This window comes from Zonotrichia albicollis, chromosome 2, assembly GCF_047830755.1.
Source record: "Zonotrichia albicollis isolate bZonAlb1 chromosome 2, bZonAlb1.hap1, whole genome shotgun sequence".
Classification (NCBI taxonomy): domain Eukaryota; kingdom Metazoa; phylum Chordata; class Aves; order Passeriformes; family Passerellidae; genus Zonotrichia; species Zonotrichia albicollis.
The window spans coordinates 53084086-53101629 of NC_133820.1; the positions used below are offsets into that span (position 1 = coordinate 53084086).

At 39.4% G+C, this 17544-nt stretch overlaps 1 protein-coding gene across 1 annotated transcript in view; it reads left to right on the forward strand.

Annotated features, from left to right (window-relative positions):
* Positions 1–1605: 1605 nt before the first annotated feature.
* The window catches only part of ARHGAP42 (Rho GTPase activating protein 42), a 139393-nt gene continuing 123454 nt past the window's right edge, over positions 1606–17544 (forward strand). The window contains exon 1 of the mRNA XM_005482595.4: positions 1606–2129. Coding sequence (XP_005482652.2) covers positions 1976–2129 — 154 coding nt within the window. The 5' untranslated portion in view covers positions 1606–1975. The remainder of the gene's footprint in view (positions 2130–17544) is intronic.

Consider the following 17544-nt stretch of genomic DNA (forward strand, 5'->3'; position numbering starts at 1 on the left):
AAGAAGGAAATAAATATTTTATTATATGACAGAAAGCTTTATTTCAGGTATTGTATGGAAGAGTTAAGAGATGACATTATTGTATTCTAAAACTACATAAAAGAATAAACATGATAGAAGACCAAGAATGTTTTCAGTTCCAGATGTCATTGAAGAGAACAACTGTGCCTAAAATGACCCTGTAGACCATATGTAGACTGAAAATTTGTTTTTTAGTAGTCAGAAAAAAGATCCACTTGGAACATCCTTCCAGTAGTTCAACTGGATTCTAAATAAAATTTGTTAGTTTACAAGTGAAATTACATGCTATTGCCTGCAAAAGCATGGAAATAAGCAGCCCTTTTCAGTCTAATTCCTTCTATTTTTAGAAAAATAGGGATCATGTTAATGAGCAGAGTTCTGTGATCACTATGAATTAAGAGACTTCAATGGGTCTATTAGTATCAACACTGACATCTAACTCTGATACTGTCCTGAGGAAGTCTCAGCCTTTTGAAAAATGAGAATTATTATTTTTTCACTTGAAGAAATTTGGCAGGGTGTATTAGCTGAAATGGCAGCATCTCTTCAGTATTTTTGACACTCACAAAAATGTATTGTGAATACAAGGAGGTAAGTTTTGATGAACAGTTAAGAAGCGTGAAAAACACAAATTCTATCCAGGAATTACAGCATGTAGGCGCATTGAACCTTCCCACACTTCCATATTCAACTGTGTAGACATGGTGACAATCATTTGGTGGGAGTGTGTGCATGACTGTCTTCTTGAAAGCCTTTTTTGCCAAGTGGTGGGCTGTCTTGAAGTACAATTACTTTAATGGCCATGCCTTGATGGTTGTTTCCAATTGAGTTGCTGCCGACTTGAAGGTGTGTTTACAGAGAGCTCTCCTTAAATCCAGTGTGTATATTTGTATACATACATACTGATATGGTATGTCTGGATAAACCGCTCCAGATAACAAACATACAAGAATCAATCAAAGTGTTTCTGTTTACTGTGAAAAGCCCACTCACATACTTGTAAAAACCAACTTTTCTGCAGAAACCAGGCTTGATGCTCATCTTTAGGATGGATCTGGCTCAGCTATATCCCCTTCACAGCAACCAAGTGTTATGGCAGAACAGGGATGTTCCCACCCTTGTGCCTGCCCGTCCCTGGAGCGCTGGCCCGCCACAGGCCGGAGGCGCACACGGGGCAGGCTGGCCAGGGTGCCAGCGGGATCCCCTGCCCGAGCAGGCCCGCTGGGGCTGGCTGCCTCCGGCCCCGGCTGCCGCGGCTGCTCCAGCGCAGGCAGGAGCCCCCGGGCCGGCATCGCTCCTGCCCCGGCTGCCGCGGCTGCTCCACCGCTTCACCCCACACAAACCGGCCTCCTCCAGGCGCACCTTTTGCAATGCCCCAGTGCTCCGTGCCCCGGTGCGGGATCCTCCCTCCCGACTTTGCTCTGGCCGTCCCAAAGCCCCTGGTGAAGGAGGCGGCGAGGATCGCCGGAGCCCGCCGAGCCGCGCAGACCCTGCGCCTCGCCCCGGGCCGCAGCGGCCGCTGGAGGGCAGAGCGCGGAGGGGCGGCGAGCGAGGGGCGGGCACTGCCGGGCCGCGTCCCCGGCGTGTGAGCATGCCGCGCCGGGAGGAGGAGGAATTCCTCGGCCGGGCCGGGGGAGGTTCGCACTGGAGTTAGCGCCGGGCAGGGAGGAAGAGAGAGCGCTGCCGGAAGCGGCGGAGCGGCGGCTGCGCTGGGAGCCCGCGGTGTCCCGCGGACAGCGATGTAGCTGGGTGACAGCGGCCGGAGCGCGCCGCCTCCGCTGCCAGCGGGCCGGTACGGCGGGTCGGGAGCTTCTCCGGGGAGGCGGCAGCCGCGCCTCGTCTCGCCGCTCCCCCGCTTTTCCCTCTGCCCTCGGCGCCGTCTCTCGGCGCGGCCCTCCCTCCGTTCCTCCCTCCCTCCGCCGCCGGCCGGGGGGCTGCGGCCGCCACCGCTGCCATGGGGCTGCCCACGCTGGAGTTCAGCGACTCCTACTTGGACAGCCCGGATTTCAGGGAGCGCCTCAAGTGTCACGAGATCGAGCTGGAGAGGACGAACAAGTTCATCAAGGAGCTGATTAAGGACGGAAGCCTGCTCATCGGGGCCCTGCGAAGTGAGTCGGGCGGTGGGACCGGCGGTGGCTGGCAGGAGAAGGGGCTTCTTTTGTTTGAATGGGCGCCGGGCGCGGGCTCCCCTGCCGGCAGCCGCCGAAAGGCGCCTCCTCAACTTTCTCTGCCCCGCTCCCTCCCTTCCCCGCTCCCCGCCGCCTCCCTCGCCTCGCCCGCGGCGGGGCCGGGTGGGTGTCCCGGGGGAGCGGGGGCGGCGGGGCCCTGCCCCGGCCCGGGGGCCCGGCCGCGCCCTCCCCGCCGGGGCCGAGGGCAGAGCGTGGGCGCCGCCGGGGCGCGGGCCGGCCAGGTGGTCCCGCCTGGGGATGCGGGCAGAGCCCGGGGTCGGGGCTGGGGCGGAAAGCCGCCGTGTAGATCGCTGTACGCCACGGACCAGGCGTGGAGTGTTGCGGCGGGGTCTCTTTTTGGCACGCTGGCTGCTAGTTGAGTGTCTTCAGATAACGAAGATGTTCGTAAGAAGTGGGCAAAGTGACATAATGAAGTGGAGATATAGGGAGAGTTTATATCTTTCCCCCCCCAGATGAACTTTTATGTATTTTGAAAGTTCTGAGAGCAGAGATAAACACGAACAGTGTAGTGCTTTTAAAGGTCTGTGAGTTGAGCGGTGACAGCTTTCTGGGGCATGAAAACAGCAGTCATGCTCTGAAGATCATAAAGTGAAAGCTGGGAATCGTCCAGGAGCTCCACTAGACTCGGTTTGTCCTCCCGTCCTGTAAACCTTGCCACCTACTTCTTGTCTTTAAGCCACTTTGGATGTCTCACCTGTTGCCCAAAGTTTTCCTTCACGGAGAGCAGAGAAGTAACTTACAGCGACTCTTTTTGCAACATGACATAGTAAAAAGAAAGAATCGCTTTAATCCTTAAAAATATCTGCCACATTGTCACAGTATTTCGGTTTTTGTCGGGTTAGGTATAGCAGTGCTGCTTGTTATGTGGACGGGGAACAGGTGTTGCTCTGAGCGCTGTAGCTCTTACGAACTGTTTCTGACCCGCAGTCTAAAGCCAAATTTTGTGTCCTTACCTTGTAGGTAAAAATTGTGAGGATTTTGTTTGCCCAGCAGTAGGGTTGAATTGTACTTGTTCATGCATCAACTGCATATTTACAGCATTGCGTTTACATAAAGCAGCTATTGCCTTTTTGAGAGTTTTTTTTCACATAAATGCATGTATTTCTGGACACATCTAAGTTTTATTGAGTAGCTGGGTACAAGTCTAACATCTTATGTGAATTTGTATTAAATTTAATAGATTCCTGAACCCATGCCCACAGGATGTGAGATCACCAATTACACAGAAATAAGTGCGTGTGTGTGTATCAGTCTATGTATATCTCTGAAAACTTATTGGTACACTTTTCTTTACAGGCAAAAAAGTTTATTTGTACTTTAAGCCTTTCTTGTTGCTAAAAAGCTTTCTCCATATAACAAAAAGTCTGAGCTTGTTTTAAGTAGTAAAAGCTTACTATTACAAACTTGGTCCAAAAAATAGTAACGACAGATTAGGATACCACATGAGTACTTTTTTGACCTCCTCTAGCACTGACAGCTGACTGCTTTTGGTTCCAGATCAAATATGAACAAACACAACTTTCTTCTTAGGCTGTCTGAAAGTTGAGGCTGTTCAGCCTGGAGAACAGAAGGCTCTGGGAAAACCTTCCTTCAGCTCTCCAGTAACTAAAGAGAAACATGCAAGAGCTGGAGAGGGACTTTTTACAAGGATATGCAGTGAATAGGCCAAGGGGTAATGCATGGGTAGGTTTAGATTGGATATTAGGGAGAAATTCTTCATTGTGAGGCTTGTGAAACTCTGCAACAGGTTGTCCAGAGAAACTGTGGATGCCCCCTTTGTGGAAAGTTCAAGGCCAGGTTGGGTGGGCCTTGGTTGAGCAACCTGGTCTAGCGGGAGATGTCTCTGCCCATGGGAGGAGGTTTGGAACCTGGTGATCTTTAAGGTCCCCTCCACCACTAGCCAGTTTATGATTGTCAAACACAGATTGCAGTAGAACAAATATTATATTTGAGAAATAATTTGAACCCTGATTCTGAAGTGAGTAATCCCATTAATTTTGGGGAGAACACTTATGAGTTCTTGCAGGATTTAGAACAATATTCTATCTCAAGTAATGACTTCTTAATTTGTAAGTTCTCATGATTTTTCAAACCTTTTAGTTCAAATGTTATTCTATTTGACACAATGCTTACCGGATCCTATATACAGATCTAGAATGTTGTGTCTTTTAGCCTTAGACAAATAAAGTTTGTTTTGGTATAGTAAGAAATCTGTGTCCTCTTGTTCATTTCAAATCCCTTGATTTCATGACTGTGTCATTCTTCTATAGAATATTGCCTTAATTCCTGTGTTAGGACTGCTGAGAAAATGTTTGGATCTTTTCTCAGCAATTTAGAAATCCTAGACTTATGCTCTGAAGACTCTGTTGTAGATGCTGCAAGGACAGTGTACCTGTTACAGCAAGTAGCACTATTGTATCTTTCTAGATCACAGAAATTTGACTTGTTTAAGCAAATTAGTGGCTCCTACTCACCTTTAAAATCACTGAAGTGTAAAATACTTACACAAGCCTTTTATTTTTTTGAAATTTCTTAAAATGTGTTTGAAAATCAAATTGTGAAGTAGTTCAGTGATAACTCTATTATTTGATTTTTGAATGTTTAATAACACTAAAGCCCAGAAACAAAACAGGCATTATTTACCAAGTTTTATCTCTAGGTGATCTAGGATTTTTATTTACACATCATTTTGTAGGATCAGTTCTGATGGGGTAAAAAAAAAAAAAGGACTATGCTGTAGAGCTTAAATGGGAATGAGTTTTGGAACATGTCACCCTGACCATGCTTAGAGAAGCAACAGTGAAACTGACTTAATGCAGTTAGAAAACACAGTATTATTGTAAAGGTTGCTAAATATAAGTTTTATTATATGAAATGACAGCATGTCCATGTTTTTTCAGGAAAAATTAAACTTCTGTATTACAAATGTTACAAAATTTTAGTATTTTCACACTTAAGTATTCAAGTTACTGTAACAATGCAATGTTTATAAATACCTGGCAGATTCCACATAAGTTGAAGACAGAACAAATATGCTCAAGGTAGTAAGCAAATATTTTGCATTTTATTTGGAGTGGTCCCAAAATGAGTCAGACTTTATTGTAATGTGGTTTTGCTACATTAATTCTGGAGAGTGCTGCTTTCCAAGGTGGCATGCAGAGCTGTAGTACTGTGTTCCATGAGGCAGCAGTTGACTACTGTGAATACAGTGGGAACTGATAAAGCTAGAATTGATATAAAATCCTCAACAGCTTTTTCCTAGCATTTTTGCACTGTTTCATTGTCTTTCTAAATCAGCTGGGTTCTGTGAGTAGCCCAGGACAACACAGATGATATGTTTCAGTTTAGCTAGGTGTTAGCATCCCATCTGCATGGCCACTGTGCCTGCTTCAGCCTTGCCCTGCAATTAGGATTTACACCGATGGACTACACTTCCTTTTTCAAATCAGCTGAGGTACTCAATGCATTACTATCTCTTGAAAGATTTAGTTTATGCATGTAAGATGTAATGCCTATTATATTAAAAATTTATCTTTTGACAGCGCTTTAGCCCAGTGTATAGGCACATTTAAGTAGAAGCATATAATCTTTTAGTGCACCCAGAAGAGGGGTTTTGTTGTTAACTTAGGAATTAAGAGGGTAAAAAACTTTATAGAACAAATGGTTTCCTGTTACAACTGACCTTCTTGATTATTAGGTAACTATTGAGTTCGTAATTTCTTCAGCTACCTAATTTAGTAGATCTTTCAGGTGCATGTTGAAAGTGCATATGCCTAAATGATTCACTTTGTGAGGTCCAGCTGTAGAATGACTCTTAGGGCAGAATTGATATTGTTCCTTCGTGTTCATTCTAGGTTGTTTTCAATTAAAACATCAAGTCTGTTTTTCCCTGTACTTATTCCAGTCATGTACTTTGTAATTTCTTTGTAGTTATCTTCTGAAATAGCAACCTAGTCTAGGTTGTTGTCCTATAGATTATATAGGAAATTCCATTATAGAATCACTTGTATACTTTTTCCATAATAGGCCTACTGACTTGCCAAAGTTAATGAATATTGTATTCAACAATCCAGAAAAATGATATTCATCTTGTACAGGTGATCTTACAGCTCAGTGTGTGCAGAAGCTTTCTGTTTCTCCCTCTGATTTTTGAGGCCCTCTCCATCTTAAGTCTTGTCAAATTCACATATTTGAAGATGAGAGCTGCCTCAGTTTTGGGTTAAGTGGTTGAAAGTTCCGTGTATTTACAACTGTTTTAAGTAATACTATACTTTTTCAAGTCTCTTAGACTGATGCAAATAGTAATGCAGAGATGTGGTGTCATATATACATGTAATATAAATAAGATTTAGCAGATATCTTTAGGATTTTGTAATTTAGTAGCAGTCATTAGTTTTATTTTATTACTTGACACAAGGAGAAACAGACACAAGATGGAAATACTGTCTTTTGCAAGTGGTACAAGGGGATGTTATTTATGAGGGTTTTATTGAAATTTCACATATAAAAAGACTCTTAAGTTGTTTGGCATATTTCAGGGTTTTCAGGGATGATTCGCTTCTCTACTAAACCTAATAATAAAAATACAGTGATGAACCTGTTTATACACTGGGAAATTTTGGGGATTAGCTCTCTGGAAAAAAAAAGGACAAAATTACAGCATAAGAATTTATGATCTTTTTATCTCTTTGGGGATTCATTTTTTTCATGAAAAAAAACAAAGCCTTTGTGTCTTTCCAGAGAGATGCATTTTCCCAGATATCTTTGCCTCACATATTTGCATAAGATTATGTCTTTGCAATGTCTTTTCCAGATCTAAGTGAAGCAAGACTGAGTTCATTGAATACTGACTGCTGAAGTTTGATAGCAGTCACTCTCCTTTATTTATGTAGCTGTAGCTTATATTTCTTAGTCCCTAAGTACATTATTCCCAATTAAAAAAAAAAATCCCTCTTAGTATGGCGGTGCATAAAGATACGATGCTAAATAAACTGAACCATGTGATCTGTGTTGTTCTGGGATATTCCCAGAGTTGCACTTAGTAAGTAAGCATTCATGGCAGTCAGCAGCAGCTTCTTGGAGTGCACATGGTCATCATGCCTACTTCAGCCCTGTCCTACAGCTGGTATTTACAGGGACAAACTGCATTTTCTTTTATCCCACTAAAAGGAAATTGAAACTTATTCATTGCCATTAGGTTTTGTTTTTGAAGTAATCTGTTCCATTGCTGTCCTCTTACTTCTGATAGGCATTTGTAGGGTCCTGTGCAACCTCAGATGGTGTTTGCAATATCTATGAATTATGGATGTAACTGTCAAAAACATTTCTATCAGTCTTCTGCCTTTTGTGCAGAGATACCAACAGTAAGCTTGTTGGATCTTAATTGCTTCCTCTAGTGCTTAAAGCAGCTGCAGCCTGTATCGTATTATCTTTAGCCAAATATATGTGAAGAAAACAAATATCAGGATGTAGCAGACTGTTACAGAGCATTATTTTCTGGCCATCACATGATGTTTAATTTGGAACCAGTAGTACCTGCAAGTGAATTTCCATACTGTCAGTAATGATTACTGTATTAACAAAGACCTTGAATGACTCAACATGGGTGTTCTTAAGCCTTAATATTGAAACTGGTATTCTTTAGAGAAACTTGGTAATTGGATTATGTCAGGCTACCAAAGGAGCAGTTTCAAGTTTCAAGTGCCATATGAAATGATATCTCTGCTTGAAAAAAATATTGTGCATTTTTTTTTTAAATTAGGATTTTTAAACTGATTTCTTTAAAAGGTCAAATTTAATCTGTTTCTGAATGGGCCAGTTGGCTCGTTGTCTACTGTGTGCTTCATTTGCTATGAATAAGATAAATGAATTCTATTAATAAGAGACCAGCTGCTTCAGGAATATTGTCTTTACTACAATGGAAAATATGATGCTGTGGTCACTGAACTTGTCCAGATCTCTTGGGTTTTTGTGGGCAGAAGTGCTACAGCAATTTGCAGTTTCCTGTAATAGTAAATAACTTCTTATTCATCCTCTCAAAAAAAAAAAAAATACAGAGGACAATACAGTCCTTCTTCCTACTGAACAAGTAAGCCAGTGCTATATCTTTGCCTTTTCTATTTTTCCTTTTCTCAAAACTGTAATTTTAAATAAATCTGGCATATAGAGAAATTTGGTACCATGGATTTACTTTATTACATCCAGTCTCCTGCTAGTGTTACATAATGTAATCCCTACTTGTCAAGCTCCATTTTAAAAACAATTTTTATTCTTTCTATTTCTGCTAGAAGACTGTTCTAGAACCTTGTTACTCTGAGAGTTGGATAACTCATTAAAAATAAATTTAATCAGGAATTTCAAACTTGTTTATGCTAATTTTCCTTTCACTCAGCATTATTGTTTACTTGGATTTGCTTGGTGAATAATCACATCCTTTTTCTGGACTGAACAGGCTGTTCACATCCTCTCTTCTAAGAGGTTCTCTGGTTTCTTGCTCATTTTGGTAGCTCTTTTTTATGCCTTTTTAAATTGACTTTTAAGTTTTCAAGAGCTCTAAAAGTAGGGAAAACAAGGCTAGTATAATAGTTTTCATAAGTTTTATCTTTCCATATTCTGTGAGAACATCAATCATTAAATCAAATCAATGCTTATGGTGTTTTGACTGTGTGGTGCTATGGATTCCTCAAGTGTATGATTAAAGGTGAAAAAGTCTCAGGATCTTAAAGGCAGTAGCAATGAAGTATATATTTAAAATGAAGAAAAATAACTTGACCTTCTTCCATATTAATATGGAATGGAAGTTCTGTTGGGCAGTAATGTAACCTCCCATTGGCACCCTGTGAAGTGCAAATAGCTTTCATTAGAAAGGTATATTTCACAGCAGGTTATAAACTCCAGGCTACCTTACAGTGTAGTTTTTCAGATTAGTTAGAAGTTATCAATTTAAATCACTTCCCTCTTCTGAATTATGCAAACTTGTATTTCACAGGATACAAAAGCTTAAACATGTTACTGCACTCTGGTGTTTTGATTAATATCAGACGTGGCAAAACAGTATGGAAATGCTGTATGTCTTAAGAAGTCTTGTCTTCTTTTAGCTCAATATTAAAGCAGGATACAAGGTGCTGCAATGCCTTGGTCATATAATTTGTTCTACTGCTCATATTAGTTGATTTGCAAGTTGATTAAAGAGAGGTTTGCATGCCAGATGTGGGTAATAGGGTCTGTTTACAAAGGTACTCTTGGTCTCAGAAAGATATTATGTAAATCAAAGTAGGTATCACCATTAGGATTAATTTTCTACTGTAAAAGCTTGTAAGTAAAATAAACATCATGAAAAATAAAATAGGTAACAATAAGAAGAATCTATTTGTGATTTTGCCAAGAGGTTGGACCAGATGACTCTTGATGTCCCTTCCAGCTCAGGATTCTGTGATTCTGTGATTTGATTCTGTAGAACCATCTGTCTGACATGAGATAGCTTCTGATGTCTCCTCGCAGAAGCCACCTCTGCTGCCCTCTGCCTTGTTGTGTAAACCCAGTGAAGCTCTTCCCCAAGTGCTTTCTGTGCTTCTGCCTTTGAAAGAGAAACGTTTTGGTTCCTCTTCTAACAAGCAGCTGCTGTCTAGGCATTTGATGACTGAGACTTGTTTTGTTGTTCATGGGGACAGGTGAACTTAGGAAAAGAATAGGGGAATGAATCATTAAAAAGTTGCAAAGGCTTGTAATTCTTTTACAGTATATCTTAGATGAAGTAGTCATTCAGCTGACCTGTTTAGACTTCTGTTAAGGATATAATCTTTTTGTGATGACCCCTTCCTGCTGCTTTCTGCACAAAAATACTTGCTTAAGAACCTGTTTGCTTCTAGAAAATAATAAAATGTAAAAATCATCTTTGTTCTTCTTCTCCTAGTCCTCGCCTTTGCCACTGTCTCACCACCATGCACAGAAAAACCCCACAAATTCTTGGTAAAACAACCAATACAGGAAGTAGGGTTTCCTAGTAAAGACATTTCCTTTTGAGTTAAGTTCTTTGTTTGCTAATTGAAAATACACAAGAAGAGATAACTGGATTTTTTTTTTCCTTCTGCTGTAAAAATTAGATTAATTTCAAGAAGTGGCCAAATGTCAGTGTAAATATGGGCAGATCAGTTCTTAAAAGCCACAGTTCTTAAAAGTGCAGGTCCTATTTAAATAGAAGAGCAGAGAGATTTGCAATGTTGTGGTAGTACATGTTGATGTTCAAAAGCCTGCCTAGATTATCAGTATTGTCAAAGCCTTTGGAGCTCTGGGACCATGCTATTCAGAAAGTTTACATTCCATTCCTTCCATCTTCTCACCCTTTTCTGGCTTATTTACTTTTAACCTTTGTTTACAAAGGATGAGGAGGAGTTAAGAGAGGTAGAAGTGGAGAGAACACAAGAATCTATCTTCTGTGAAATTTACTGTTTGTATAAACTGTTTCTTTAAATCCATGAATATTTTAGAGGGGTGATTTTCCTCTAAGCCTGAAGTTATTTATAAGTTGCAGGGAGCATGCAGAAGGAACTTACTGCTTTGAAAAAGCTTGCTCTGAGCCTGAGGTTATCAATTAAAACAAAAGTTCCCTTTTTGAACCTTTTCATGTCTAGAACTACCACTGCCATTAAAACAAGCTGTATAATGACACTTCAAGAAAAAATCTAAATACCTTTCCATGCTCCCCTTGTGAGTTACCAGTTAGCCTACATACACAGGGGAGCTGTGGAGCCATGTCACTTACTTTCCAGGAAACCTTCAAATAAGTAAGACTTGAGCTTTACTCTCAGAGTGGTAAAATCCCCTTATTCTGGGGAAAAACAGAAGTTATGAGAACATTTTAGAGACTGATCCTGCTAAGACATCTATGTGTAAAAATACATCTGTTCATTTATAAAGTGTTGTCAATTATTTTATCTTCTAGGGTAAATAAAAAGTAGTTATAAAATATTTTACCTCTAGGTTGGATATTAGGAAAAGTTTTTTCGGCCAGAGGGTGGTTGAGCACTGGAGCAGACTCCCCAGAGAAGCAATTATGGTAGCAAGCCTCCAAGAGTTCAAGAAGTGCTTGGGCAATGTTCTCAGGCACATGTTGGGATTCTTGGGCTTGTCCTGTGTAGGGACAGGAGTTGGACTTGATGACCCTTGTGGGTCTCTTCCAGCTCAGGATGGTCTGTGAAGGTGCACTAATTTCCATATTTCTATGAAGAATCTGTTTTAGTACAGAAAAAGAAAAATTAACTAATGGCTTCTTAATGGAAAGTAATAGTTTGCTTACAATAAAAATTTTATTTTGCTCTGTGTACTCAGAGATGCTTTTGTGAATCTTATATCATGGTATGTGTTATTTGCATAAAAGTCAGTGCCATCAAGAGCTGGGCTTTGGCATTCTCAGCATTTAAGGGGTTGGTTTCTCCATCTGAGCTGTGCTTTGAAGAGACAGAGAGTAGGAACCAGCCAGAGGTCCAATAGTACAAAACAGACCTGAGGAAAAGAATCGCTGCTTTCAGTTGGTATCAGATCTGGTTAAACAGGAGTTGGTTTAAGCTGCAAGTAGGTGGGGTTAAAATAATCTTTGGGAATATTAATTTTTGATAACTATTTTCAGATACTAAATGAAATATGGCTAGTACTACTTCTTCCCCTCTCCTGTTTTTTTGTTTCCTCTCCCAGTTTCAGCATATTATTGACCAAGCCTGTTTGTTAAAACTAAGGAAAAGCAGTGCAAATTGGAAAAACTAACAGTAATTTGGTAAGCATCATGAATGCCTGATGAGATGGTTTTTTACTCGTAGGTCTTTGTCTAGGAATTACTGACTGGTTACTTTATAGAGGTTGGATATGAGAACTTGTTACCTTAATTAGATAAATTTATTAATGTAAGTTAGTTCATCTGAAGTAGCAAGGAAATAAATGCACTGCAGGTTCTCAACATATTTTCTTCTTGATAACAGCCAGTGCTTCACTTTGGTTTTTAGAGGGAATTCCCTTGCTTCTTGTTTTTAAGTGTGGTGAGACTTCTGTATTGGGAAACATGCTTTTCTTTTTTGAGAGTTGAAAATTGTTAGAATCACAGCAAATCATTCTTTGTTGTCCTTGCATAATGTTTTTGGGAACATTTTTAGCAAGTCAAGAAACAGCAAATGTGGCATGTCTACAGGGAAGCTAACACTGACTGTGGAAAGTAACTGGCTGGTGGAGAGACAGATGAGTACATTTAATAAGGTGAACATGGGCTTGCAGGCTGACAGATGCCAGAAGTATGTCTGCAAGTATCAGTTAAAGGACTTTATGGATAGTTTTTGTATTTATGGACATTGAGTCTGGTCCTGCTGCTTGTTTTCTGGAGAATGCTGAAAATTTGTGAAGGCACAAAGACCCTTTTGAACATTTGAAGAGCATATCAACATGGCTCAGCTTCTTGAAGACCATAAACACCATGTAGCACCATTTTTCACCATTACTTAATCTGAAAGTTAAAGATTTGTTTATATTTATATATTTTGTGTTCATATTTATATTTTTATTCATATCAAAGGGAAAATTATTGATAGGAGGTTTTGCTAAGAGACCAAGGCGTATGAAGATCCAAGTGTTGGCAGAAACTATGCAAATTGAGATTATAAACCTGCAGAGCTAGTAAGATGCTTCCTTAAGACTATAATGGACTCTTCATTGCTGGAAAATCTTAAATTGTTTGGATTTTTTTTTCCCTAAGTTGAAGTCTTGTTCACTTATACCTGTTGGACTTGAAGTATTAAATCCTGAAACTCAGGATAGCAGGGCTTGTTGATCACATTGTTTTTTTCTTGCCTTAAAAAGAAATGTTTTCAGTCTACGGGTAAGTTATGAAGTTACATTCCTTGAATGTACATGTGTGAGTGGAACTTTGAAGTCTGTGAAGCATACATCCTTAAGACATTTTATTTTAGTTTAATGTTTTTCATGTTTAAAATACTTGCAAATAAGGCCTCAGATGTTTCCTTCTGGTACTCTTTACTTTGGTATCAGTGTTGTGATTCAAAACAGAGGTGCTATGCTGTAGTGACTGTCTTGGGGGGATGTTTTTTGTGTCTAGTTTTGTTGTTTTGTCTTTTTTTTTCTTTCCTCTTTCTTAGTTTTGAACACTACACTGTATTATTTTAGTGTATGTACATGCCTGTGGAAATATACATTGAAACAAAATCAAATAGTTGAAGACAGTAATACTATCTTTCTTTTCATATATACAAGCGCTAAATGAGTTCAGTTAAAGTTGCTGTCTTACAGGTATGTAAAGGCAGCAAACTTAACATTTTTCAAAGATCCTTAATGTCAGGAAAATGTGTTTAATAGCTTAGCATTGTTATCCTGTTGAGATAGAGATAGTCTGAACTACTTAAAAAACCTTAAAATGTTCACAATTCCTGTGTATACGGTGTTTTGTTGTCTACTACTATGACTGGTTTAATTGGAAACTGACATAAGAATGCAGAGGTGTGTCTAAGCTGATTCTTGCAGGCATAAATGTAAGCTTGGCAATAGACTTAACAAAGATTTCTCACAAATACAGTCAGTATGGTTGGCTTTTTGCTACGTGAGCTTAGAGCTGCTGCATCTTTGTACTATTTGGGAGCCTAAGGTCAAATGAGAAATCCAAAATATTTCATTTTATGAAGAGGCGTTTAGACACAGCAGGATATTTCCTGTTTACATAGCCAAATCTTCTTTGTATGCTGAGAGATTTCCTGATTCACTCATACAGAATTTTGAGTTTGCCCTTTAAGCTATAGCTTCTGTTGCTTAATGCCATCTTCTGCACCCCAGCCAGCATGACGCAACTCGTTTTCCCATGAACTGCTGGGTTGTTCGTCCAAGTTTTACCATCTTTTGTTCATCCCCAGATTGCAGGATGAAAGATAAAAGTGTTAAGGCCATGTTCAATAAATTTGTTCAAGTCTAATTGAGAAGTGAAAAAATTACAAGTTTTGTAAAAGTACATTTTTTTTCCGTTCTTTTTTCTCTGTAATCCAAGAGACACATTGGTCTCTGGTCTAAATAAATTAAACTCACAAATTCACAGGATCTGCTGATTTTCTTTAGTTCCACACAACCTAAGAACTTCCATTTTTTATATTCTCATACAATATTGATAACTGTACATAGTGCTACTTTTTCTGTTTCGTGCCTTCTCTGTGTAGTTGAAATACAGCAGGTTAAAATGTTTATTCTTATTCTGTTTGCACTGCTACAGCACAGCAATAATGTAATCCTTTATTTTGTTGGTTCATTTAGTTTTACTCTTGTCTCTTAATGCAGCATATCCCAAATCTCCCTGGGAATGGTAATCATCTTAAATTTACTAAAATGGCATTGCAGATCATGTGGATTTTTTTTCTCCACCAGCTTTCTGACAGCTTCCAAATGATTTGTCAGTGAAATATGCATTATGCTGTCACAACTCCTCCTCACTGCCACTCCAGAGCCTCTCTGATGCTCTCTATGAGAAGCCAGAGTTGTCAATGCACCTTGAGACTTCAAGACTGTTTTACAATAAAAACTCCCTTGCATGCCTACTTTTGTCACTTCTCTTGACGAGTCATTATGGAGCTCTGAGTACTGTGTTGCTGGGTTGAACATCAGTTTTGCAATGTTTTCTTAATGTTCCCAAAGGAATCCATGATATTTTGACAAACACTTCTCTTGTTCATTTGTAAATCAGAATGGCACTTTAATGGTAATGCATTTGTACAGATGGAATAAAACACAAGACAGCAGTGTTACTCTAACTAGTGAATGGGTTGGGGGCGATGTTTTAGTGGCTTGATATTTTCTTGGTTGGTTGGTTGGTCTGGTTATCTTTTTAAAGCTTATTAAGTGATATAAATCTTGATCCCACTTCCCCTTTGTGGGATATGCAAAAGAGGCTGAGTGCAGTGAAGATGGGCAGAGGCTCTGCTCCAGTGGGAGTTGCAGTTTCTGTGTATCATTCCCATGTCTGGATTCTGGGCAGATATCAATGTTCTACCAGTTGTATGCCAAGTTCTTGCCTTTCTTCTTGTCACAGTTATCCGACAGTAAATTATAACCAGTGATTTTGAGAGATTTATCTTTAATTTGTATATTTTTTCCATAAATAGTACTTTAGTTTTTTCCGTATGTAAGCAGGTGTTGAGTAATTTAAATGTCTGTTAAGTGTTACAGGGCATTTAACTTCCATCTTAGTTTCTACATATGCCTTTAGGTTTAATTTTTTTTAAAAAGTTGTTATCTATAAAAGCATTAAATACCATTTAAAACATTTGAATTACAATTTGACTTTGTTTGATTTGGGTACTTATAAAACAGACCCTTTTTAGTATAGGAGTGGGATCTTAAAACAGTTGATTAGTATATTTTATTAAAAGAGGCATTTATTTTTTTCTGAAGCTAAACTGATTGTTCGGGTAATCCCTACTATCAGTGCAGTAGAATTTTTTATGCTCCTGTACATCATACTGCCAGCAGACATTTTGTCATACTGTTTTGTTAAACTTTATTCAAAGTATGTTGGCTCTTTAAATATGAAGTCTAATACTTCTGTAACTCCTCATTCATTCCAGTGAGGATTGTATTTGTGCTTCTCAGAGAAATTTAGGAGGGAGGATTTATGGTGAGATCCAGATCTGCAGCATGGAATTTGGTCTCTCAGAAGTCTGCTTCTGCTTGAATGCCAAGTATATGGAAAGTTTGGGTTTTTTATTAAACAAACAAAACCCCATAAATTGATAAGCACTTCTGCAAAACCTGATTATTTCCCCGTGAAACAAATTAATGTAGTCAGTAGTTAAGTCCTATTATTACTGAGATGAAAGTTTCAGATTTTGTGAGGATACTTAAGTTTAGATTTGTGTCAGCATCTGTGCGATCTCACAGAGCCATGCGCTGTGCCTTCAGACCTCCAGAATAAAACTGGCCAGTCAGTGACCCTCACAGAAGTGCTGAGCTTCTGTAAGTCAGACAAGGAGAACCTCTAAATTGCATAGCCTTCTGCTTAAAATTTCCCCAAGTGTCATCAAATAACTCCTTTTCAGAAAGGGATTTATCTTACCTGGATTGAAATCCAGGTGTCCTGTTAGGCTCCACACCAGTCTGTGACAGCAGGCGAGGAGTTCCATGATTTAAGTGTGCACTGCAGGAGCAAAAGTGTTTCCTTTGTTGTATGCCTGCTGCTTATTTTTTTTATCTGACAATGGCAATTTTTGTTCTATGAGAAGTAGTAACTGTTGTCTGTATATATTGCCTGCGCTGTTCATCTGGGATTGTTACATTTTTTTTAAGGTCTTTCTTTTCTTTCTTCATTCTTTCAGGTTTTGCTCCCCAGATGCTTTGAAAAGTTCCAGTCTAGTTAGTTTCTACTTTTAAGTTAGCAAATATGTCCTCTGGTTGTCCTTTGTACCTTCTTTCTGCCCTACAATGCCTATTCTGAGTTAGATTGAGTTAGATTGCAAGAAATGGAACTTGCGACTTCATGGAATATTCAAGGCAAGAATGCATCAAATAGTGATAGTTTCTGCTTTTGGCATTCTTTCCCTACTAGGCCTTAATATTTGTGACTGTTGCTGATTGTTGCATTGATATTATAAAATAACTGCCTCCCAAGATCTTTCAAGGAGTATTAAATCTAATGTAAATAGCATCAGTATGTGGATATAATTTTTTTTTGCTATGTGCATTAATGTGTGCTTCCTAAATGTTATTTTCCCATATCACCTTCCCTTCTTGGTATTTAAGATTCTGAAATCCTTCTGCTTTTCAAGAAAGGAAAAAATGAAATTTGATTGTGAATACATATATCAGCAGCAAAATATGTTACTCAGTGTTAACACCCTTTTTCCAATTTGATCTCCAGATTTTGTGATGGATCTGATGAATAGTACGACTCCTTGGAGATTCAGAAAGGAATTATTTGGCAGGAAAAAGAAGTGTTAGTACAGAAAATCTACTAAAGTTTGATTCCGTTATAAGAAGCTGTGGCAACTAAGTTAAGTACGTGCTGCCTTCGTGCCCTGGCAGTTGTGAAACCAGTTTGGTTGGTCTGTCCTGTAATATTCCAGATGATTGAGTATTTTACTGGCTTAAAGCCCACATCCTCTTGTGTTTCTTTCAAGATAAATACTTTACACAGCTGGAATATGCAGCTGAGTTCAGTACTTAGCAAAACTGAAGCTAAAAGAAGAGCCGTCTGCTTATCCTTACAGCTCTACTACTGCCCTACCTTGATCTTTAAATGAAAATATTTGTTTGGACTGTAAAATATTGTAAGGATTATGTAGGTTGATGATATTTTCAGAAGTGT